Genomic DNA, 22,850 nt, shown 5'->3' with positions numbered 1-22,850 from the left:
TCACTTAGTTGTCCCTGCTTTAAAAAGATCGTAAACCCTTTGGCTTCGTCTTCAGCGTTGTCCCCGACATGACCAGTGTCATCCATCCTGAATCGCTGATTCCCTCCCATCAGGCCTGTGCCTGTTAATTTCTCTTTATCTGTCTGTCTGTCCCAGTATTGTCTGATTCCAAGAGTATCTCTGTGAGCTCTTCCTCTGTGCAATGTTCCTTTTCATTTTTCTGCTATCCTTCTAGCTTTGGAGTCCAATCCTTCCATTTCTGAGATTTGGCAGAGGCATAAATGAAGGAAGAATATTAGCATCCTTTCAGACTCTGAGACACCTGTCATGTTATTCTTTCTCAGCAAGCTCTTGTCATCCGAGATTCCCAGAAGACAACAATCCCTTCCGAACAGCTGGTGGTGGGGGACATAGTGGAGATTAAAGGGGGAGACCAGATTCCTGCAGACATCAGATTGCTGTCCACTCAAGGGTGCAAGGTAAGTGTCAGACAGCCCCTGCCCTAAGGCCAAGCTGGTAACAAGGTGACATTCCATGGGCTAAACTGAGTTCCTGAGGCAGGCAACCAAATTGTGAGCATTTCTCAAAATTTCTCCTAGGTGTCACCCAATTACAAAATGGGTAAAAGATATGTCAAGTCTCTTTCTCAAGAGTAGAATCATTATCCGTTCTTTTCCCATTCTGTCCCCACCTCGACCATGTCTGTCCTATTTTATAACCACAGTGTTATACAGTGTGTGTCCTTTAGTGACTGAAATAATTCACTTAGCATAGTGTCCTCCGGGCTGCCTCATGTTGTGTAATGTTTTATGACTTTGTTGTTTTACAATGTTGTGTAATGTTCTATTGTGTGAACATACCATAGTTTTTCTATCCATTTGTTGACTGCCACTTGAGTTTCTTTCCTCTCTTTGCTGTTGTGGATAACACAGCAATAAAAATGGGTATGAAAAAAAAATCTTCTAGGTGGATAACTCCTCGCTCACTGGGGAATCTGAACCCCAATCCCGGTCCTGTGACTTCACTCATGAAAACCCCCTGGAGACAAAGAACATCGCGTTCTATTCTACCACCTGTCTGGAAGGTAAGTCCAGCCAGCTCTGAGGGCTGGATACAGTTAGTCCTCTCTTGTTAGACTTTTATGCTTTTATCTTCTTACCATCTCTTAGAAAACATTTTGCATAGAAAATAGGAAGTTGAAGAGCCTCGAGAGCTGACTTTTGTCCTGTGATGTCAAATACTCGTTGGTGACGCAAACCACCAAAGCGAGAACTCTAGTGCAGTATAAATTTCTCTCCTAGCCAATGACCTGGAGTAAAATGTCTACTTCCCCTGTAGGCACAGCCACCGGCGTGGTCATCAACACGGGTGACCGCACCATCATTGGACAGATTGCCTCCCTGGCTTCAGAAGTTGGAAATGAGAAGACACCGATTGCCATTGAGATCGAGCATTTTGTCCGTATCGTGGCAGGAGTGGCCATCTCCATTGGCTTTCTTTTCTTCATCATCTCGGTGTCCATGAAGTACGCTGTCCTGGACTCCATCATCTTCCTCATCAGCATTATTGTAGCCAATGTGCCTGAGGGCCTCCTGGCCACTGTCACTGTGAGTCCATGCTGTTAGGTCGCCACCAGTGCTTCCTGCACCCTGACACTGTTGCCTCTTGGGACCTGTGCTAGCCACGTTCCCACCTCCTGACCACCAGTCAGTCTCCTCTGTCATCAGAGTGAAGCCCCTACCCCATCACAGACAACAGTGGGACATTCTCAGTAGAGCGTTTCTGAGAGGGACCAAAGGAATTGTGATGTTGTGTTACTGTAATACATTATCTTTGAAAACTTTACATGCTCATTTGCAAGAGATCCATCTGTATCATGCAAGTTATTATGTTCCTAAAGATTTAGATAAGAAGATAATCTTAAACCATTATTGATTTCCTCCCCCAGCCAACCCAGGCAACCTAATCCCCTCCCCACAATTCTGTTAACATTTTTCTTCTTGCCAATTTCCATTTAGAAACTTAGGCACACTCTACAGCTTCATCTGTGCTTCAATTCTATCATCTCTCTCAGCAGCAAAAACTGAAATTCCTTTCGTTTCCTTCTGTGAAGCAATTTAGTTCTTTCCTGTACCTATCCCCCCCCAAGTTCAACTTTAGGTCTTCTTTACCAAAACTTGTAAGCCACAGCCTCCTCGCTCTCCCCCCACCCCCAATTTCTGTGTGGAAGGCCCTGTAGGTGGAGAAAGGACAAGATTCCCAATTCCAGTTCCCTGTGAAGGTGGTTTACATCTAGTTCTTGTATGGTGGTGTCTGCCTCAAAGGCAGAAGATGTTTTGAACTCCAGGTCTTTTCTGACTCCCAGAGGTTGTATTTGAGTAAACTGGGCCCAAGAGAACCACATGAGATTAAGGAGTTTAAAACCTGGTGCTCTGAAAAAGAAATGCAAATGCTTCCTGGTTTCCCAAAGCAACAAGGGACTCTTTTTTTTTTAGCATGAGCAGTCAGAATCTCTCACACATACTCAACCTAGTGAGTGACAGCAGAATCAAACCCCAAATCTCACCTGATCAGAGCCCAGTTCTCACTAATTCTTATTCAAATTTATACATGAGTGCAGACCACCCTAACATCCCTCAGGATCATTTTCTATAAAAACTGAAGGGACAAAAACCTACTTGAAAGAATTGGCATGAAAGTCTTATAAGCTGGTAGTTCTATTCTGCTAGATCTTTTACTTCACTTCTGCCCTTAAACTAGTCTCACTTTTTCCTAAAATTTAATCATAGCTAAACTTGACTATTTCTATGTTCCTGGAATTGTGCTCAAAGTAGTTCTCTCTTCCTTCTTATGCTTTTTAAAAATATTTTTCTACATTTTGTTGTTGTTCAAACACACAACCATTTCACAATGTCACCTTGTATAATTCCGGGACATTGATTACATTCTTGCCGTGGTGTGCTCATTATTACTGTTCTTCCTTGAGTCCTGCCTCCCTCATTTGCACAAACTCATTGTCTTCCAAAGTTCCTGTCTCATCCTTCAGGTTGCTTTTGTAAGTTCATTGCCGTAGAGGCAGATCTTAAAATTTTGAGTTCAAGGCAGACGTTTTTTCTTTTTTCTTTTCTTATTTGGTCTTAAGACTTGCAGAGGAAGTTTGGGCTTAAGGTTTAAAGACCATCTCCAAATTTCAGAGATTCATCCTAATTCTATTGCTCCAGAAAATCTGGAATCCGTGAGAATTTGAAAATTATATTCTGTATTTCCCTTTTTTGTTTTGGATTCTTTTATAGTACCTTTGATCAGCATCATCAGAGATTGTTTAGCAATGCCTTTTTCAAGAGTTCTTTCTGTCTCCCATATAGGTGACGTTGTCACTGACAGCAAAGCGGATGGCCAAGAAGAACTGTTTGGTGAAGAACCTGGAGGCTGTGGAGACCCTGGGCTCCACCTCCATCATCTGCTCCGACAAGACGGGGACTCTGACCCAGAATCGGATGACTGTGGCCCATCTCTGGTTTGACAATCAGATCTTCAGGGCCGATACAAGTGAAGCCCAGTCAAGTAAGTCTTGTGGAACAGTCAGCGTGAGCCAAAGATGGGGACTTGAGCTTAGGAGTGGAACTAAATGTGCAGACTCATTAAAATGATGATTTAAGCAGGAGCGTGTTTGAGAGCATGTCACACCACCGCTGTCCATTGTGTGTTTTCCAGACCAAACCTTTGACCAGAGCTCTGGGACCTGGGCCTCCTTCTCTAGGATAATTTCCCTGTGTAACCGAGCTGAGTTCAAGCCAGGACAGGAAAATGTGCCCATCATGAAGGTAAAGCTTCTGCTGAACTTGGTCTTCAGTCACAGCCAGTTTGAAGCAGCTTCCTCTGCCCGGATTTGGGGCTTGATTTAATCTCTCCTATGAGTAAAGTTTGGATTAATAAGAGCAAGTCCAACTCATAAGCTAGAAAGACAAACTCTTTCCTTCTAACCAGCTTTGAAAATACATGGACCTTTCTTAAAGGTTCTCAGAATATTGACTTAGGTGATTTTGAAAGACATGGTTTTTTACCTGACTTTTCTTCTCTAACTTATTAACTAGTTAAGAGGATGTGATCGAGATTCCGTTATTGTCCAGGTGCTGTTCACAGGCATTTGAAGTGTGAGTGGGTGACAGTGAGCAACCTTACTTTAAGGCATCTTCTTCCTGAGTGGAATATGGCAGGTAGAGATACAGCGGGGCCTGGTGGAGTGGGACCAACTCGGTCTCCCTCACCCCCTTCTTCCCTCCTCCTCCATCACTTCACAAGTCACTCAATCCATGTTCTTCAGGCTTTTCTGCTGCTCATGCTTCTTCCATTAGATTTTACCTTCCTATTGGGTTTTTTAAAAATTTATTATTAACTTCAATGAAAATATACAGAGACTTTGGATTTCCATTCATTCATTGTTGCACTTTTCTCCCCTCCCAATCCTCCCTACCCCCACAGTACACTCCCCTCTTGGAAAAGTAAAAGAAAAATTCTTTCATTGTTTTACAATCCCTCCCCCAGGTCCATCCACTCCACTATTCAGCCTTCGCCCTGGACTCCTGTCATGACAAAAATACCTAATCACATATCCCTTTTAAACAGTTCTCTCCCTCATCTGTTTCAATGTAGCATACATTATTGAACCCATCTTTCTCATTCTCCCCCCAACTCCGATATCAGTCCCATTTTACAACAGTGGCACCATGCAGTATTTGTCCTTTTGTGACTGAGATGCTTCACTCAGCATAAGGTCCTCCAGGGTCAGCCATTTTTAATAATATTGCATGAGTTCCTTGTTTTTCAATGCAGCGTAGTACTCCATTGTGTGAATATACCACAGCTTCTCTATCCATTTGTTTGTTGAGGGGCACTTAGGTTGTTTCCAACTCCTTGCTATTGTGAACAAAGCCACAATAAAAATGGGTGTTCATATATCTGCATGGATGGCAGTTATGGTCTCTTTAGGGGATATTCTCAGTAGTGGAATTGCTGGGTCAAATGGTATCTCTATTTGCAACTTTTTGAGAAAGCGCCACACTGCCTTCCATAGTGGTTGCACCATTTTACACTTCCACCAACAGTGAATAAGGGTTCCAGTTTCTCCACAACCTTGTCAGCATTTGTTGCTTGCTGTTCTGTTAAATGTTGCTGTTCTGACTGGGTTGAAATGATATCTCATAGTTGTTTTGCCTTTCCAGGTTTTTGTTTTCCTTCGTCTGTGAGGCACCTACCTCATCAGTTCACATTTTGACAGTCACTTCTCTGTCGAGATCTCTCACTTCTCTGAAGTTCTAATCTTTCACCCTAACTTCTCCCTGGATTTTCAGCAAACTTTTTTTCTGCTGGGAAGAGATGTCTTCCTGTTAGACTCTCACCACATTACCTCTGACTCCTCCCACCTGAATCAGCCTAACTTCAAACTCGTGCCTATCTTTCTTCCTCCAAACGCTGTGTTTTTCTATGACAACCCCTCCGTTTATCACCAAGCCAATGCTTTTAGAAGTTGTCTAGAACTCTCTCTCACATCTACTGAGTCACCAAGTCTTACTATTTGTGCTTCAAAATGTATCTAATTTTACATTTATCACCCATACATTGTATCTATTTATAAGCATTACAACATCTTAATTGCCTTCATGAATCTACTTCATTCCTCTTCAGTCATTCTTTCACGCCACCAAATTTATTATTTTTTTTACCTACTGTTTTTATTTAACATTGCCATCGAATTACACTTTAAACTCCAGTAAATAGCACTTATGCAATAAAGAAATCTTGGTTACATCCACTTAACTAGTAAATAAGTTAGAGAAGAAAAGTAATGTAAAAATAGAGCCATTTCTTTTCTGGAATAATACTTTGTAATGTTTTGGGGTTTGTTTGGTTTGTTTTTTTTTAATTTAGTGGCCAGCCTGCCTCTCACAACTCTCCACAATCTTATCCTACATCCGTGTTCTTTCCTTCTGCAATTCTCACTAGGATCCATCCACTCTTATACCTTCACTCATCAAGTAAAGCTAGTAGAAAGTTTCTTTGAGCATCTTTGATGCTAGGGAACTCTAGTGGCCTAGTGGTAAGGAGTTGCACTGCCAATCTGTAGGCACACAGTTTGAATCCACCAGCTGCTCCATGGGAGAAGGAGGGTCGGTCTTCTGCAGTGCAAGTTACTGCCTCTGAAAATCCAAAACAACAACAGTAATGCTCGCAGATGGGACCATCATCATCTTAATCATTCACTATGTGTCATGTAAGCAATCATCTTTTCCCTCCAACTGAATTGTAAATGTTTAGTCAGGAAACATAATTGGTTCATGTGCTCATGTGCTAAAAGCCAAGTTGGTTCATTGAAAACAGTCACAAAAGAACTAGATTATGTGCTGCAAATGTTTCTTTCTCTTAATTCCCAGAAAACTGTGATTGGAGATGCCTCAGAAACTGCTCTCTTGAAATTCTCCGAGGTCATTTCAGGGGATGTGATGGAAATCAGAAAAAGAAACCACAAAGTAGCTGAAATCCCCTTTAACTCGACCAACAAATTTCAGGTGAGTTTTTCCTCACAACTGGCAATATTCATGACATCCAGCCTGTTTCTGTCTGCGTGTGTCAGCTGGGTTGTACAAAAGCTGAATGATACTAGACTGAATGATACTAGATTGAATGATACTAGACAGAAACAGTCCTCAAGGGTGTGGATCCTGGTTTTTTGATAAACCCAGATCATGTTTCTCAGTCCAAATTAGCTCGCTGCCTTCCTTCTCCTGAAGTAAGCTAGAGAAAAAAGTTTACAAGATAAAGAGCCTGTGAAGACCTGGCCAAGCCTATGCAGGATCACACACAAACACAGGTTCCTCATTATCTGGAGGTTTGCCTTCCATGGTTTCAATTATCTGATTCAGCCTGCTGGCTGTCGGTAGGGACCTCCTTTCTACCCATTGTGCAAGAAGTAGAAAAGTATCAGGGTGTGCTCTCACTGCAGGGGTGGCCACACCATCTCCATCTTCTTCTGAGCAGGACAAGAGCTGCTACGGGTGGGATTGCACCTGGAGCGCAAAGCTGGCAGCAGGAGATGATGACCTAGACTTAGCATAGCAGTGTGGCATGGAAGGAAAGAACCATGTTTTTATGACTTTTCTGGTGATCTATCTATCTGTCTATCTATCTATCTATCTATCTATCTATCTATCTATCTATCTTAGTTTTGGTGGATTTTAGGAATTAGGGGGTTTTGCAAAGATCTTTGTGGGATTTAAATCAGTTTTTATTCATAGAGCGATCCACTGTGAAAGTTTTGTGCCCCATGGATTTGCCAGGCTGTCTTCTTTTTATTATTATTATTGATTTTAAAAATATTATTATTTTTTGTGCATGTACCGTCAAATCAGATCTGACTGGTACAGGAGGAGATTGCCCCTTTTTCTCTAGCAGAGCATCTGGTGGATTCGAACCGTGAACCTCTGGGATTGCAGTGCAGCTTCTTGACAGTAGGCCACCAGTGCCCCCTAGCTGTCTTCTTTACATGAGCAAATTGCCAAGTTTTTCTTCTGTAGAGTCATTTGGTGGGTGGATTTAAATCACCCACCTTTTGGTTGACAGCCAAGTGCTTTCTTTGTAGTTAATGGACCAATAAAGAATTATATTTAAACAGCCAGCTAACAAAAATATGTATTTAAAATCTCTGATTCAAAACAAAACTAAAAATAGTGTGTGTCAGAAGTCAAAGTCATTGCTGTTGAGTTGGGAGCATCTCCTAGCTGACCCTCCAGTGGGCTTTTGAAGACTGTGAACTGCACAGGAGGAGATTGCCCCTTTTTCTTCCCTGGAGCAGCTGGTGGATTTGAACAACCAGAGAAGTGCGGTGTTTTCACTAAGTGTCGCTCCCTACTAACCACAAAGCCACAGCAGTCTAAACGAGCAAGAGTTAGGAGTAGCTGTTATGTGGTAAGTATTTTGTATAATAATTAACATTACTAAATAATGAAGTTCTCACAACTCTGTGTACAGGTACCATTATTCCACCGTCTAGTGACCCTTTGTACTAGAGCTCTGAATCCTGCCCTGTCCTGAGCCAGTCTCACTGATTCCAACAAACCTACTCCCACTACACCAGTTACTGTATCGATCCGTCTCATCTGGGCTCTTCCTCTCCTGTGCTGTCCCTCCACCTTTCCGAGCATTATCTCCAAGAAGCAGGACTGGTCCCTCCTGGCCATGTGCCCAAAGTATGCAAAATAGAGCTTCAAAGTCCTAACTCAAGGAGCAACTCAGTTTCACCTTCTCTAAGATAGACCTATTTGTTTTCTTGATAGTCCACGGTATGTTCAAGACTCTTGAACCATAGCTCTAAGGCGTCAATTCTTCTGTCATCCTTAGTCATGTCCAGCTTTCTAATGCATAGAATGTAATTACGAAGACCATGGCCTGGATCAGGTGCACCTTAGTCTCTAGACTGACATCATTGCTTCTTGGAATTCTGGGGAGGTCTTTGACAGCAGATTTTCCCAATGCAATTCGTCTTTTTTATTTCCTGACTGCTTGTGTCAAGGGTGTTGATTGCGGAACCGAGCAAACTTTAACTGTTAACAACCTCAGTCTCTTCTCCATCTGTCATGATAGAATTAGCTAATAAGGGACAGAACCAGGATTTAAATATAGGTAGTCTATGCCCTTGAGGACTGTGATAGTTCATCTTCCAAGGTTTCAGAATCCTGAGGCGGCTCCACTTCTCAGAGTAAAGGCACACTAGTCGGTGAGAAATGAGAAGGAAAGCAGATTTCACAGTCTGTACAGAACGTTAAGGGAAAATACAGCCCTCACAGAATTGGGACTTAAGCGACAGACAGCGTCCCTGTGTGGGCTTCTTGTGACTCAGCATGTTTAGAACAGAGCCTGACACACAGTACACACTATAGAAAAGTGTCTCCTATTATAGACAACACATGAGAAAAGTGTCTACTCTTATTTGTCCTGCTTTACATTTTAAAATGCACTCTCTTCCAGAAGGGCGCTCTGGTGGTGTAGCCTTATAGCAAGTTGTACTGCTGACCCAAAGATGGTCCACATCTACTGGTGACTCTGCCGGAGAAGGGGGAGTAATGTCCTTCCACTGGGATTTAGCCTCAAAACCTGGGGCGGGGGGGGGGTGTCTCTGTGAGTGGCAGCTTCATTGATGTCAGTGAGATGAGAATTATTTCAGAAAATAATGGTGATAAGAAGATGGTGAGTAGTTTGTCTTGTTTATATTTTTGCCTGTCCATAAAAAAACCCTGGCATTATTCTCCTTGGCATTATTTTGTTTTCCAATTCTACTCACCTCTGATATGCATCAGTATAAAAACTACTGATTTAAAATCAACTGACGGACTCAAAATCATAATTTTTCCTTATAATTAATTTGTTTTCTTCAAATACTCCAGTTTCTTTAAAGTTATATGGACTGCTTAAGAAAAGTGCCTGATATAAGGACTGTATAAGGGCTACTCATTTTATATTGGAGAATTGTATTGAATATACACCATGGACTGCTAGGAAAACAATCAGGTTCATCCTAGAGAGGGTAAGACTAGGCTGATCCTTGGAGGCAAGGATTCTGTGGCTTCACCTGACATACTTTGGACATGTTGCAAGGAGGGACCAGTCCATGGGAAGGGACATCATGCTTGAGAGGGTGGAGGGACAGCATAAGAGAAGACCCTCGATGAGATGGATCAATTCAGTGACTGGGGTAATGGGATAAGGTTGGCACAGGATAGAGCAGGGTTTCGGGCTGTTGCACATGGAGCCACTATAAGTCACAAGCGACTTGACGGCACATAACAACAGCATATTTTCTCAGTTTTCTTACTAGGATAAGTCTGGAAGCAGAATTGCTATTAAAGGTATTCGTAATATAATTGTGGCATCTTTTACTTAACTGTTCTCTAGAAAGGTTGTGCATGGCAATGCCTACGTTCTTACACTCCTGTCATGTTCTCTGACATCCGGACATTACCATGGTTCAATCCTAAGAGGAAGGGGAATTCCTCCTCACCTGCATGCCTGAGCTCAGAGAAGTGCTGTCTATAGGAATGCTGCTCATAACACAGAAGTCAAGACAGGAATTGATACATGAAGTCCTAATGCTTCTCTGGCAAAAACCCCAAGAGATCTTGTTCAAGGCCCAACATCTCAAGGGGCTTGTTTAAGTCCCAGACTTAGAGCCATATCTGTCTGGTCTTTGTGGATTTCTCTACAGATACCACTGTTTGAAAGACACGCTCCGTTTAGTTTGGTTTCGGCCTCCGTGTATCTCTTTGCTTTAAGGCTAAGTCTGTAGCTTGGCCACAAGACAAAGAGGATAGAGCACAATTACTCTTTCTTCTTTATATCTCAAGGACGAGTAACCTAATAAGAAGAAAGAGATGGTTTGCACTTTCTTGTCATGTTAGTATTTAAAAGCTTTTGTCCATTTCACGTCTGAGTAATGAAGGCAGAATCGGGAACCTGCTGTATGGTTATTACATGGTCAGTTCTTTCTCTCTTCCCAGGTCTCCATCCATGAGACGGATGACCCCGGTGACAAACGCTTCCTCCTGGTGATGAAAGGGGCGCCCGAGAGGATCTTAGAGAGGTGCAGCACCATCATGATCAATGGCCAGGAGCAGCCCCTGGATGAGAGCACGGCTGAGGCCTTCCACACAGCGTATATGGAGCTCGGAGGCATGGGCGAGCGTGTGCTGGGTGAGGCTGGGCGACCAGAACTCTTAGTCATCACTCGATAGGTGCAAGACTCTGACCTTCAACCAGGGCCCAAGGCAAGGCGGGCATCTCTGAACAATGCATTATTTAGTCGAGGAGATGTGGCCTCCGTGTGAATAATGAACATAACAAACGTGAAGATAAGCACTTAGCCAAAGATATGTATTTGAGAGTACAAGGCAAAGTTGGGGTCACTTTCAAGAGGTAACATCAGAGGAGATCTAATGAAAGGAGTTATGTTCTAAACTGGGCCTTGGATGACAGGTAACCATTTGAAGGGAGGCTGGGGAAAGAACGCAGTGAAGAGAGAACATGAGGCAGAGCACACAGGCAGAATGGGTGAGGGATGGAGGCAGGCGTTGCTGAGGCAGCCTCCCGTGCTGGGGGTCACAGGGGCGTGAGGGAGGGCAGCCACAGGCCAGTAAGACTGGGTGAGGGGGTGGGAGAGGACTCGGGCTTTCACGCTGCAGTTTGTGGACAGATGTTAAAGGTTTTGCATCAGACATGAGCTGATGACGTTTTGGTGTGTTTTTAAAGAGAGTGTTCAGCAGTAGCGTGCAAGATGGTTAACCAGAAGAGGAGAGACTTGAGATTAAGTAGGAGGAGGCTGTCCTCATGTAGGTGAAGGAGAATGGGAAGTGTCTCCATGGCAGTGAGGATGTGGAAGGTGAGGTGCAAGAGATTTCATGGATATGGGTTGGCAGGACTTAGAAGCTACTTAGAGGAGAAATCATTGATATCATCCCACAGCTCAGCTAGTCTTCGATCATTGGTGTTCAACGCTTCAAACTCATTCTTAAGATGGTTTTGAAAGTCAGATAGAATAGATTTAAGATTGTATTTCAGTTCTCGTAGACTTGTTTTGATTTTCTTCATCCTCAATTTGAACTTGCACATGAGTAATTGATGGTCTGACCCACAGTCCAACCCAAAGCCTAGTCCCAGTAGCCCCTAGTCTAGGGTTTTTGGGGTTTTTTTTTTTTGTTTTTTTTTTTTTGACTGCTGACACTGAGCTTTTCCAACGATTTCCTAATGGGCTGCATAGGAATAAGATTGACTACATCTGTGCAAGAGGAGAAAAGCATTTTGGGGGAAAAAATAGACATTTTTGACAAAAAAAGTCTGTTTGACTGGGGAAAAAAGAAATGCTAGTAGCTGAGGTGGGAAATGTTAGAAGAACTCTTAGAAATACCAGGCTATTTAAGGTGATAAGGGGCTGCTTGTTCCACTGTGAGAATCATGGACTGATGATGAAAGAACATCAGCTTAGAACAACAGAATAAGTTCAAGTTAATGGAAAGTAATGGTTGATGAGAAGGGTCATTAAACATTAAAGTTTTTGCCAGTGGAGATGCTGGAATCTGCAGAATGTGTTTGTAAAGTAGATCTTGAGTTTCTAGAGTAGATAAAAAATACAAATGAGATGATAATGATTTAATGTGTGCTAAATACTCCACAAGACTGGGTAATCTTTTTCAACCCAAGATTGCTATCCATCTGTTGTCTAAGGTCACTCCAGCAACCTCAGATGCGGCCTACCAAAGTCTGTGCTTTATTGAAATTTGTAAAATAGTGAGCCATGCTGAGAAGAGATGGAATATGAAAGCTGATGAGACAATCATGAGATCTTAGAAGTCCCATCAGACACAGACTACCCTCTTCCTCAGCTTGCTAGAGATGCCCTCAGCCTACCTCTTCCTTCTCTAGCCTTCTCTCTTCTCTTGCTTAATGACTGAACTTCCTATTACTCCCCTGACAAGTCTGTGCAGTGGCATATGCTCCTTTCTCTTTCTAAAATGGTCTCCCACCCCGCAGTCCGCTTGTGTGTCCCTGAAAAACATCTAACACCTCCTCTCCTCAGGATCCAGCTCAAACGTTAGATGTCACCTGCTTGGTAAAGCCTTTCCTGACTCCTCAGGCAGCACGAATGTAACCAGGCTCTGTAGCACGCACTGACTGCGGTTTAGTGTTCTTGGTCTCTATCTCTGCCTCCCGACCTGGGGAATCTTTAGTTCTTTACCAGGAAGCAAAGGCCTGGCCTTCCTATCCCTAGAGCATAACATGGAGCCTAACGGAAACACCGCAGATGACTTGGGGATCAAATATGTCTTTCTAAAACCATGCGGAATTGAAGGAGATGAATCAATTCTGACCCCTGCAGTGTTGGGGGGTTCGATGTTGAGGTTCAAACCTAACGGTCAGTGGTTCAAATCCACCAGTTGCTCTATAGGAATAAAATGGGAGAGTCTGCTCCCATGAAGAAGTAGACAGAAACCAGTGGGAGGTCACCGTGAGTCAAAATCGACTAGACATCAATGGTTATGAATACAAAATAATAACTTTAAGCCCACAATGGTAAAGCATTCAAGCACGGGGAGCGTATCAGGGTGCTCCTCCAATTCCTTCCATCAGGGTTTATTCTAGTTTCATTTACTTTTCCAAACTCATGTCCACTCTAGGTTTCTGTCATCTCTACCTGCCAGCGGATAAGTTTCCAGAAACCTACTCCTTTGACACAGACACCATGAACTTCCCCACGTCCAGCCTTTGTTTTGTGGGACTCTTGTCCATGATTGATCCCCCTCGGTCCACGGTGCCCGATGCTGTCACCAAATGCCGGAGTGCTGGGATCAAGGTGGGTTTGGCTCTCCTGGCTCAAGAAATCCCATATATGTTCCGTTGAATCTCTAAGACCTTGCACTGTAGAAGATGATCAGTATTTTTATGTAAATGAGCAGGGATTTTTATGGAAATAAGGCAATTCTCTTCTTTAACTCTACTTAATGAGGATTTTTTTGTAGCTATCCCATAAAAGCAAAATGATACGTCTACGTGGAATAAATCAGAGCATTCATTGTAGTGCGAGGGCAGCTATGTCTTTGTGTTGTGGAGAGGCCCTATCTTATCCCAGACCATGGTGGACAGTTAAAGGTGTTCTTGCTTAAGCTTAAGGATCAGCCTCCGTATCCATTTGTCTTTATGCTTTTTGAGCTACCTTTGAGTTATGTCACTGTGCCTTATGACAGTGGAAGGAATGTGACACTGCTCCAAATAGACATCTCCAAGTCCCTTCACAACAGCAGAGGGAAAGGGCTTTACTGTAATGTCAGAAATTCAGGAGCGGGAGGTGATCCACTGGTATCCACCCTTGCCAGACAGTTGTAAATCAAGAGTGGTCCGCTACGGCAAACCACAAGAATCCCAAGCCAGTCGTGCTCTTCCAAGGCGTGGTGGTGGTGGTGGTGGCTGCGTGCCATCATGTCAATACCGACCCATAGCTGACCCTCCAGCAGGTTTTCAGAGACAGTAAATCTCATAGGAGTTGACTCATGAAGTAGCGAGTGGATCTGAACCGTGTGCCTTTGAGTTGACAGCGCAGTTTCTTACCACTAAGGCAGAGCTCCTTTACGCGTGAGGGTGGAGAAGGCAGTATGGAGTTGTTCTTACTTTAGCTACCGCAGGCCTTCATTGTCCCTATGCCTTCTTCATTGTGTTCTAGGTTATCATGGTGACAGGTGATCATCCCATCACAGCCAAAGCCATTGCCAAGAGCGTCGGGATCATTTCCGCCAACAGTGAGACAGTGGAGGACATTGCAAAACGCCTCAACGTTGCCGTGGAACAAGTTAACAAACGGTAAGCACCAGAGCCAGTTTAGCAGACACTCAAGTTCCTTCACTTGGGCCCCTGATAGTCCAAAGATTTGTGTTCTCTGTAGCAAAATCGTCTTTGGCAAAGCATCCTCAGAAGGTAATATTAGACTGATTGGACCCATAATGTGCATATCTGTTCATTTACTCAAGACACGACTCACACGCCAGGCTCTGTACTGACACTCATGAATACTATTTTAGTCTAAATGCTTTTCTTAGGGTTGCTATGTATCATAGTGACTCGATGGCACCTAACAACAACAGTCTGTCAAACTCCCAATGAAGTGGACATAAATAAAGCCTTACCCACTTTAGAGTGAGAGAGTGTAAATAAAGAATTTGTGTGAAATTACTTGCCCTAATACGTTGATGATTTTGTATAATTAGGACTAATAAAACCTCATCAGGTTTTCCTTATTTCTCCTAATTCTTTTAAGCTTGCCCATCCTTTTCTATCCATCCATCCAGTCATCCATCTTCCCACTTTTTATGAGGTGCTTTAACAACTGTTTGTTGACTACCGGCTGTATACCAGGCACTGTGCTGAACTCTGGGACAGTAGTGACAACTGACATGGACAATCTTCAGTGCCTTCGGGAGACTACACGCTACTCAGAGTCAGGAAGAGCCCACTGATTGTGATGTGATAATGATGAATAAAGAAGGAAACGCACAAGGAATGGTGGAAGAAGATAACTAGTCTGAGCTGGGAAGTCAGAGGGACTTCCAGGATATGGTTCTTGTAATTTAAATGCATCAAAGTCTGAAGTTAAAAAATATTCTGGAGAGGAGAAAAGAGGAAAACTTAGTAAACCTTTCCCCCCGCTCTTCTTCTTGTGAACCGTTGAATTGGATCCGACTGGAACAGGAGGAGATTGCCCCCTCCTCCAGTCGAGCATCTGGTGGATTCGAACCCCACACCTTCGGGATTGCAGTGCAGCTTCTTGCCACTAGGCACCTTTATATTCTCTAGGAATAGAGCAATGCTGGAGAATAAGCTAATGACCAAGTAAGAAAGTGAAACAGCATCACCACCTCTGGGTACAGCAACATTATCAAAAGCTGAAGAGGCTCCCAGGCTCTTTTCTCTGGATCACCACTGAGTTGGTGAGTGAGCAGTCTGAGGGGACCACAACGCTGACAAGATTAATGTAGACTCTGTTTCAGTTCATCGCTGGACAGCTTTGAAGAGTCTTAGAAAGGGCAGCTACTCAGAGCCACAGTCCCTGTGACCGCACTGTTCTGTCTCAGCAGACAGGAGAGATTTTCTCTCTTTGGGGCACTTTGCATAGAGCAGACATTCTTCACCTCAAATGAATAACAACAGCAGAATGATTACCTAGGACTGGCATAGGCTTAACTCCAGGACCCAAAAGGTTATCCAGTGATCTATGAAGAAAATTTTCAAACATACAAAAAATTTTGCAGTGGATACTCATTTACCTATTAATGCTTTTCAAAAGGCAGTTTCTACTTTCCTAAGCACTTCCCAAGAAGAACCATTTCCTCACATTCCCATAATGAATAGGCTGTTTGGCCTTTTTATTGCTACTGTTCTGTGATACCAAAAAAATTACTTACTTTTTTTTTTTTTCACTTCATTTTTTTGAGCCTCAATTTACTGTCTTATAGTGGAGACTAAGCTGCCCCCATGAATTCTGATCACCTTCTCTCAGCCTCCCAGGCGCTGGGGAGACTTGGTGCCATGTACTGTCACAGTAGCCCCAGCCCACATGCTGTACAGAGCCTTCTGTTTGGGCCTGGTCTCACCTGCTGCCCCTGACCCTCCTAGGGACGCTAGAGCTGCCGTGGTGACCGGCATGGAACTGAGCGGCATGAGCCCAGGACAGCTTGATGAGATCCTTGCAAATCACTCAGAAATTGTCTTTGCCCGGACGTCCCCCCAACAGAAGCTGTTCATAGTGGAAGGCTGTCAGAGACTGGTGAGTGGGGACGATGGCCAGGAACCACTGTCATGAGGGGGAGGGCGGATTGTCAGCACAGAGCTATGTCTCACACCTGGGCTATCTGAACACTCTCAGAGAAGGCTCTTCAATCCCACTGTCGTTTCACCTCTGTGCCCTCTCCCTGGGCTTATGTGCCGCCCTGCTGTCCTGGTTCATGTTAGAAAGGGATGGCCACAGACCCTGTCACACTGCATGGTAAAGAACCCAAGCTGCTTCTCGGAACTGTGTGATCAGAACCAGGACTTCTGCCAGAACATCTGGGCCCTGTGGAAGGGGTGGGTCTGCAGGCTTTTAGAAATGGGAAAATGTCCCCGAGGTGCGTGGTTCGAATCCACCAGATGCTTTGCCGGGAAAGGAAGGACAATCTCCTATACCGGTCAGATCCAATTTGATGGTACACACACACAAAATAATAAATTTTTTTTTGAAAAGGAAAAATGTGGGGAGCTCTGGTGGCCTAGTGGCAAGACACTGAACTGCAATCCCAGAGGTAGGCAGTTCAAATCCACCAGATGCTCTGCTGGAGGAGGGGGCAATCTCCTCCTGTACCAGTCAGATCTGATTTGACAGTACACGTAAAAATAATAAAATTTTAAAAAAAGGAAAAATGTAACACGCAGCCCCTGTCTACTTCAACAAATCACACACATTGGTTTTATTATGTGGCTTCATCTTATTTAGAATTTATATTCTTATTGTTTGGATTTCCTGGCTTTAGATTCCCACCCCCCACCCCCAAATCAACCTTTCACTTCAGCCCCAGGAATTTTCCTAGTCTTAAATTGAAATTGAGTTTCTGTTCTTGCCACACCTGTGGTCACCTGCATCTGTTCACTTACCTGTCCCCCCAGGGTGCAGTGGTTGCTGTGACCGGGGATGGAGTCAATGATTCTCCGGCGCTAAAAAAGGCAGATATTGGCATCGCCATGGGCATATCAGGTTCTGATGCAGCCAAAAATGCAGCTGACATGGTGCTACTAGACGACAACTTTGCATCGATCGTCACAGGGGTGGAAGAAGGTAAACAAGGTCTCCTGTGGCCTTCCCAAGGGAGGGAGTCTCCAGGGGATTAAAAGCAAAACCAGTAAAAACACCTTTTTTTACACTAGGCCGTCTGATCTTCGACAACCTAAAGAAGACGATCGCTTACACCTTGACCAAGAACATCGCTGAGCTCTGCCCCTTTTTGATCTACATTATTATCGGGATCCCCCTTCCCATGGGCACCATCACCATTTTGTTCATCGACTTGGGCACGGACATCGTAAGTAGTGCCAAAGGGGGCTTCTGTATGAACGCTTTGAATGAAACCTTCAGCTAGATCCAGGCTGGGTGGTTCTGCTCGTATCCTGGTCACTTCATTCCATGGGCGAGCTTTTTAAGACATGAGTTCTTCACCCTCCAGAAAAGCCTTTGTACAGTTCTGCCTGTGTGCCTCCCTCTTCTTCTGGGAAGGTGAACTGTCACCAAAATAGCCCCTCAAGGGGAGCTCTGGTGGCCTAGTGGCAAGGAGCTGCAACTACAATCCCAGAAGCACACGGTTCGAATCCACCAGATGCTCTGCCGGGAAAAGGCGGGACAATCTCCTCCTGTACCAGTCAGATCTGATCTGACGGTACACTCACACAAAAATAATTTAAAAAAAAATAGTTCCTCAGTGCTTGGGGCTCAGTGACTGAAAGTGAGAAAGACAGCCATCCCTGTTTAAGTAAAAGAATCTGATCTTGGGACCCTTTACCTAAACACAGACAGAAGTTGTTCTTGTTACTTGTGGTGGTTGTTGTTGTTGACCCCATTTGGGCAAAGAACGGGGCTTCATAGGATGTTCAAGGTCTGTGATGCTCTGGAAGCTGATTGGTGGGCTTGACTTCAGGCCCGCCCGCCTGGGTGGGTTCTGGCCACCACCCGCTCTACAGTATGAAGGAGCACCACAGTGCTCTGCATGAGCCTAATGTAACTTCCCTGAAATTTGTCCGCTCACTCGTGTGGATCCATTTAAAAACCAGGAAGCTCTTTGGAGGATACTCACGGCCCTGGTTTGCAAGGTGAAAGGGTAAAAAGAGCACACAGAAAAACCCACATTCACAGCATGTTGTTTTAATTAACAACCAACTACGGTAACAAACAAGTAGATGGCAGAGGACCCTAGAGATGTCTTTACCTCTTAGGGGAATTGAGGGCCCCACAATTTCAGGCGAATGGTCTGCTCCATGCCAGCCAGGTGGGCTTCCTGATGGTGCCGAGTTTGATAATCACTGTTCCTAGTGCATCGCATGGTGGTCCAGGAGGGTGCCCATAGCGGGAGGAGTGGTGGACAGGAGGAGAGACTGTTTCGTAACGATGATAGGAAGAAGCAGTGACTTTTATTCTTTTTCATCTTATTAATACAGTACTTATTTATCTTCCCTCAGTCAAACCCTGAGCCAGTCACTTTCCCAGGCTTCCTGGGGAGTTACAGGGAAGGGAACATAGATGGTAGATGAGACACAGAGAGAGAAGATGAACACACTGTGGGAGGTGGCGACAGCTCCTGCACGTGGAGAAAAGGATCAGAAAGGCCACCATCGGGCTAAAGAGCCCCATGGCCTCAGGGCGGGCAAAGGCCAGAATGGCATGGACGCTGCTTCAGAGAAGGATTCCTGGCATAACCATGATGAGGCTTCCAAACAGTCCCAATCCCAGCTCCAGAGCCGGCCACTCTGACTGTGGCAGCCCCAGCCCCCCCCAAAAAAAAAACCAAAGCAAACAAACAAAAACCTTGGCTGCTGTGTCAGTATATCTGGAGATGGTGCTGCGACCAGGGATAAATGAAATCAAGGGACGTGGGGCTGTCAAGCAGCTCAAGTCCTCATCTGTCAGTGTCTCCGGTAGTTTCAGCCCCTCTGCAGACAGTGGACGGCCCAGCAGCTGAGAGGGGCTCCTGACCGGGGAAGCGGTGGACACAGACTTGGTGCAGGCATACATTTTCAGGGGATGAGGGGCTGTGGCAGGAAAGCTGCTCCCAGTGCAGAGAAGACAGAATGATTTTTAAAGCTGGCTGTTCTAAAACTCTATATAATGAACCCTTTATCCACAGAGCCCATGCCACCAGCCCGCAGCAGTCCTCACCCTTGCTGTGCCCTCACTTTCTGAGTCAGGACCTCTCTCTCCTCTCTAGATTCCCTCTGTTGCCCTGGCATACGAGAAAGCAGAAAGCGACATCATGAACAGGAAGCCTCGTCACAAAAAGAAGGACAGACTGGTCAACGCACCGCTCGCCCTCTACTCTTACCTGCACATTGGTATGATCGGGACCCTGCCACATGAGGAACCGCCCCTGGATACAGTCACAGCTGTGGGGGTTCCCCACCCTTACAGATGGGACAGGGATGGGAAGAGAAATTGGAGAGAAAAATTCTAAAGCACCATCTCTTTTTCTCTCATGTTTTAGGCCTCATGCAAGCTGTGGGAGCCTTTGTTGTTTATTTCACTGTTTACGCACAGGCTGGATTTAGACCCAGCCGTCTCATTGGCCTGCGAGTACAGTGGGAAAAAGACGACGTGAATGACTTGGAAGACAGCTATGGGCAGGAGTGGGTAAGGAGACAGGAAAGCTCCCATTGGTGGTCGTCCCCTTGTTCAGGGTCTTGCTCTGAAACGTCCTTTGCCTGAATTCATTCCCAAGGCAGTGAAACATTTCCCGTTTATTAAAGCTTGTGGACACAGTGTTTGGCCTTTGCCAAGACTCGACCGCATCTCTCAGATTAGATCCCAACAACTAACTTTTTCTTTTCTTTTCTTTTTTATTTATTATTTATTTGTGTGTGTGTGTGTGTGTGTGTGTGTGTGTGTGTGTACATTGTCAAATCAGATCTGACAGGTATAGGAGGAGATTGTTTCTCCTTCTCCAGCAGAGAATCTGGTGGATTTGAATCGCACACCTCTGGGATTGCAGTGCAGCTTCTTGCCACTAGGCCACCAGAGCTCCCCAAGAACTAAATCCTTTTAACGTTAGTTTTTCAGTTGGAATAGAAGACTGAGGGGACTCTGGTGGCCTAAGAAGAAGTTACACTGCCGGCCCCAGGACAGAGATTTCAATCTACCAGCTGCTCCTCAGGAGAAAGATGGGATTTTTCCCTCTCGTGAGATTTATACCCTCTGAAAACTCTTAAACACTATCAGTCAGTCCAACTACATGATACATAACAACATCGAAGACTCAACAGTGCAACGACACCCACAATTGGACAAAAACAATATTAAATCAGCATCCTCTCCCTCCTCACCTGATTGAAGGGGGAAAATATTTCTTTCTAAAGACAGAGAGGCAATCCACTGTCTGTCTTAGTGGGGTAGGGAAAGGAGTAAAACTTTCTAGAGCTGCGTTGGAATGACCCTCAAGTTTTCTGTCCCGAGTCTCATGGTCTCCTCTGCCTCTGCTCTCTAACAGACAAGGTATCAGAGGCAGTACCTGGAATGGACAGGCTACACAGCCTTCTTCGCTGCCATCACAATTCAGCAAATAGCAGATGTGATCATCAGGAAAACCCGGAGAAATTCTGTTTTCCAGCAGGGACTCTTCAGGTATGGATGGCGTCTAATCTCACAGTTTAACTCCGGCCTCACAATGCCAATGGCTCAGAGGTCTGTGGCTTCAGAGACCCCAACTATAGCCTGAGTTTAATGCACCAGTTGTCAACTCTGTTGGGTCGCTTCAGGCTGTTGGGCAGCAGCATCGGAGCCCCATGTGACATGCAGAATCTGCTTGGTTTTGTGTCTTGCAGAAATAAAGTCATTTGGGTCGGGATAGCCTCACAGATCATCATCGCCCTGATCCTCTCCTACGGCCTGGGGAGTGTCACAGCCCTGAGTTTCACGGTGCTCCGGTGAGTTCACCTTGTTTCCAAGAGGGAAAGGAAGGGAGCTCTGGTGGCCTAATGGCAAGAAGCTGCGCTGTAATCCCAAAGGTGCACAGTTTGAATCCACCAGATGCTCTGCTGGAGAAAAATGTACAATCTCTTCCTGTGCCAGTCAGATCTGACTCGACAGCGCACACACACACACACCCACACACACCCACACACACACACACACACACACAAAAGAGGGAAAGTAATTCAACATTAAGATTGCAGAACTTTTAAATCCTTCCAAAGGGAGAACAATTTTAAGTCAGTTCTGTGTTGGTCAAAGGTTTTCTTTAACTTGAAGACTCTTCATCGATATTCTATGTCCTGTTGACTTTGTTATTTTCAGGAAGGCAGGGAAAAGAAACAGGAATCTGTCTGTCCATCATTGGGGTTGCAGCACCATTCCTTGGGGTGCACAGGCACTCACATGTCTCTCTTCTTTTTCCAGGGCTCAGTATTGGTTTGTGGTTGTGCCATATGCTATTCTGATCTGGGTTTACGATGAAATACGGAAACTTTTCATCAGGCTCTACCCTGGAAGTAAGCTGTCTGATTTTTGAGGCTTTGCTTACCCGTGCCAACTCACTTCAATTTATTTCTAATGACCTTTTTTTTTCACCCTCCAGGTTGGTGGGATAAGAACATGTACTATTAAGACCATCCTTATTTCCCAAGTCTCCCAAGTGCACCTTGGTGATGTTCTTCATCTTTTCACCATGAACCTGGAGAGCTCTTGAGCAAAGGAAACACCATCTGGATTCATTCATACAAGAGAAGAAAGGAAATTTGTGCAAAATACTCAACTGATGTTTTATACTTTACAGCTGAGAATCAACTATTTATATATATTTTTTTTCTATCTCCTGTCTTTAATATATGACTGTCACTCTAACGATATGGGGTAGAGAACATGTGTATATGTAAATAAGTTTTAAGTCTTGTGTAACTCATGTCTGCTGAGATCTTATTACGCCTTCAGATCTGGATTGGTTTGCTTAAAACCTCCATTCCTCACTCTCTTTATAAAGTCCAACGATTACCCTAAGAGTTCTAGGAATTCTTGGGGCACCTTGTTTTCATATTCCACTTACTCAGAAAGAGGATCATGCATTTCAAGGTCTGCAGGAGGAGTCAGCACACAGACAACCTCGAGCTTGACTCTGAGATACCTTCCCAACCGTCTGAGACCGTTCTCCTGACGACGTCACCCCCCCAGCTCCAGTTCTCACCACCTCACCAGTTCGTCTTATCAATGGCATTCCTTTCCTTTTTCCTAGTACTTTGTTCTTATTTTTAAATTTTTTTATCTACAGAAGGTCCGAAAATGTAGGATTTCTGTTTTGAACTCTCTCCTCAACCCTGTCCCTGCTCTGTATGCTGTCTGCTGCTCTGCCCACAGTTCTGAGTCAGGAAGGGGGATACATCTTCAGCAAGCAGCAACTTAAAAACTCAGCCTTACTGTGTTCCAGTCGATTCCACTACCCGTCTTTCACTCTCAGAGATGCTGGTAAATCCCAGCTGCTGGAGACACAGCCTTTTGTTTAGCAACATCTCCCCCTTCCCACGAGGCCTCAGCTCCTTAA

The 22,850-nt window shown here is 44.6% G+C and overlaps 1 protein-coding gene across 1 annotated transcript in view; it reads left to right on the top strand.

Moving 5' to 3' along the window:
• Positions 1-21,922, top strand: part of ATP12A (ATPase, H+/K+ transporting, nongastric, alpha polypeptide) — a 30,325-nt gene extending 8,403 nt beyond the window's left edge. Inside the window, exons 5-22 of the mRNA XM_006879554.1 lie at positions 345-479; positions 967-1,084; positions 1,339-1,607; positions 3,366-3,564; positions 3,715-3,824; positions 6,432-6,566; positions 10,548-10,740; positions 13,218-13,393; positions 14,258-14,394; positions 16,204-16,354; positions 17,230-17,398; positions 17,488-17,642; positions 19,536-19,659; positions 19,809-19,954; positions 20,808-20,941; positions 21,142-21,243; positions 21,716-21,807; positions 21,894-21,922. Of these exons, the coding sequence (XP_006879616.1) occupies positions 345-479; positions 967-1,084; positions 1,339-1,607; positions 3,366-3,564; positions 3,715-3,824; positions 6,432-6,566; positions 10,548-10,740; positions 13,218-13,393; positions 14,258-14,394; positions 16,204-16,354; positions 17,230-17,398; positions 17,488-17,642; positions 19,536-19,659; positions 19,809-19,954; positions 20,808-20,941; positions 21,142-21,243; positions 21,716-21,807; positions 21,894-21,922 (2,574 nt within the window). The remainder of the gene's footprint in view (positions 1-344; positions 480-966; positions 1,085-1,338; positions 1,608-3,365; positions 3,565-3,714; positions 3,825-6,431; positions 6,567-10,547; positions 10,741-13,217; positions 13,394-14,257; positions 14,395-16,203; positions 16,355-17,229; positions 17,399-17,487; positions 17,643-19,535; positions 19,660-19,808; positions 19,955-20,807; positions 20,942-21,141; positions 21,244-21,715; positions 21,808-21,893) is intronic.
• Positions 21,923-22,850: the final 928 nt, after the last annotated feature.

Source organism: Elephantulus edwardii, unplaced genomic scaffold (genome assembly GCF_000299155.1).
Source record: "Elephantulus edwardii isolate Elephantulus edwardi_28Jun2011 unplaced genomic scaffold, EleEdw1.0 scaffold00004, whole genome shotgun sequence".
Classification (NCBI taxonomy): domain Eukaryota; kingdom Metazoa; phylum Chordata; class Mammalia; order Macroscelidea; family Macroscelididae; genus Elephantulus; species Elephantulus edwardii.
Note: the sequence above shows the minus strand (reverse complement) of the source record. Positions and strands in the feature narration are given on the sequence as shown.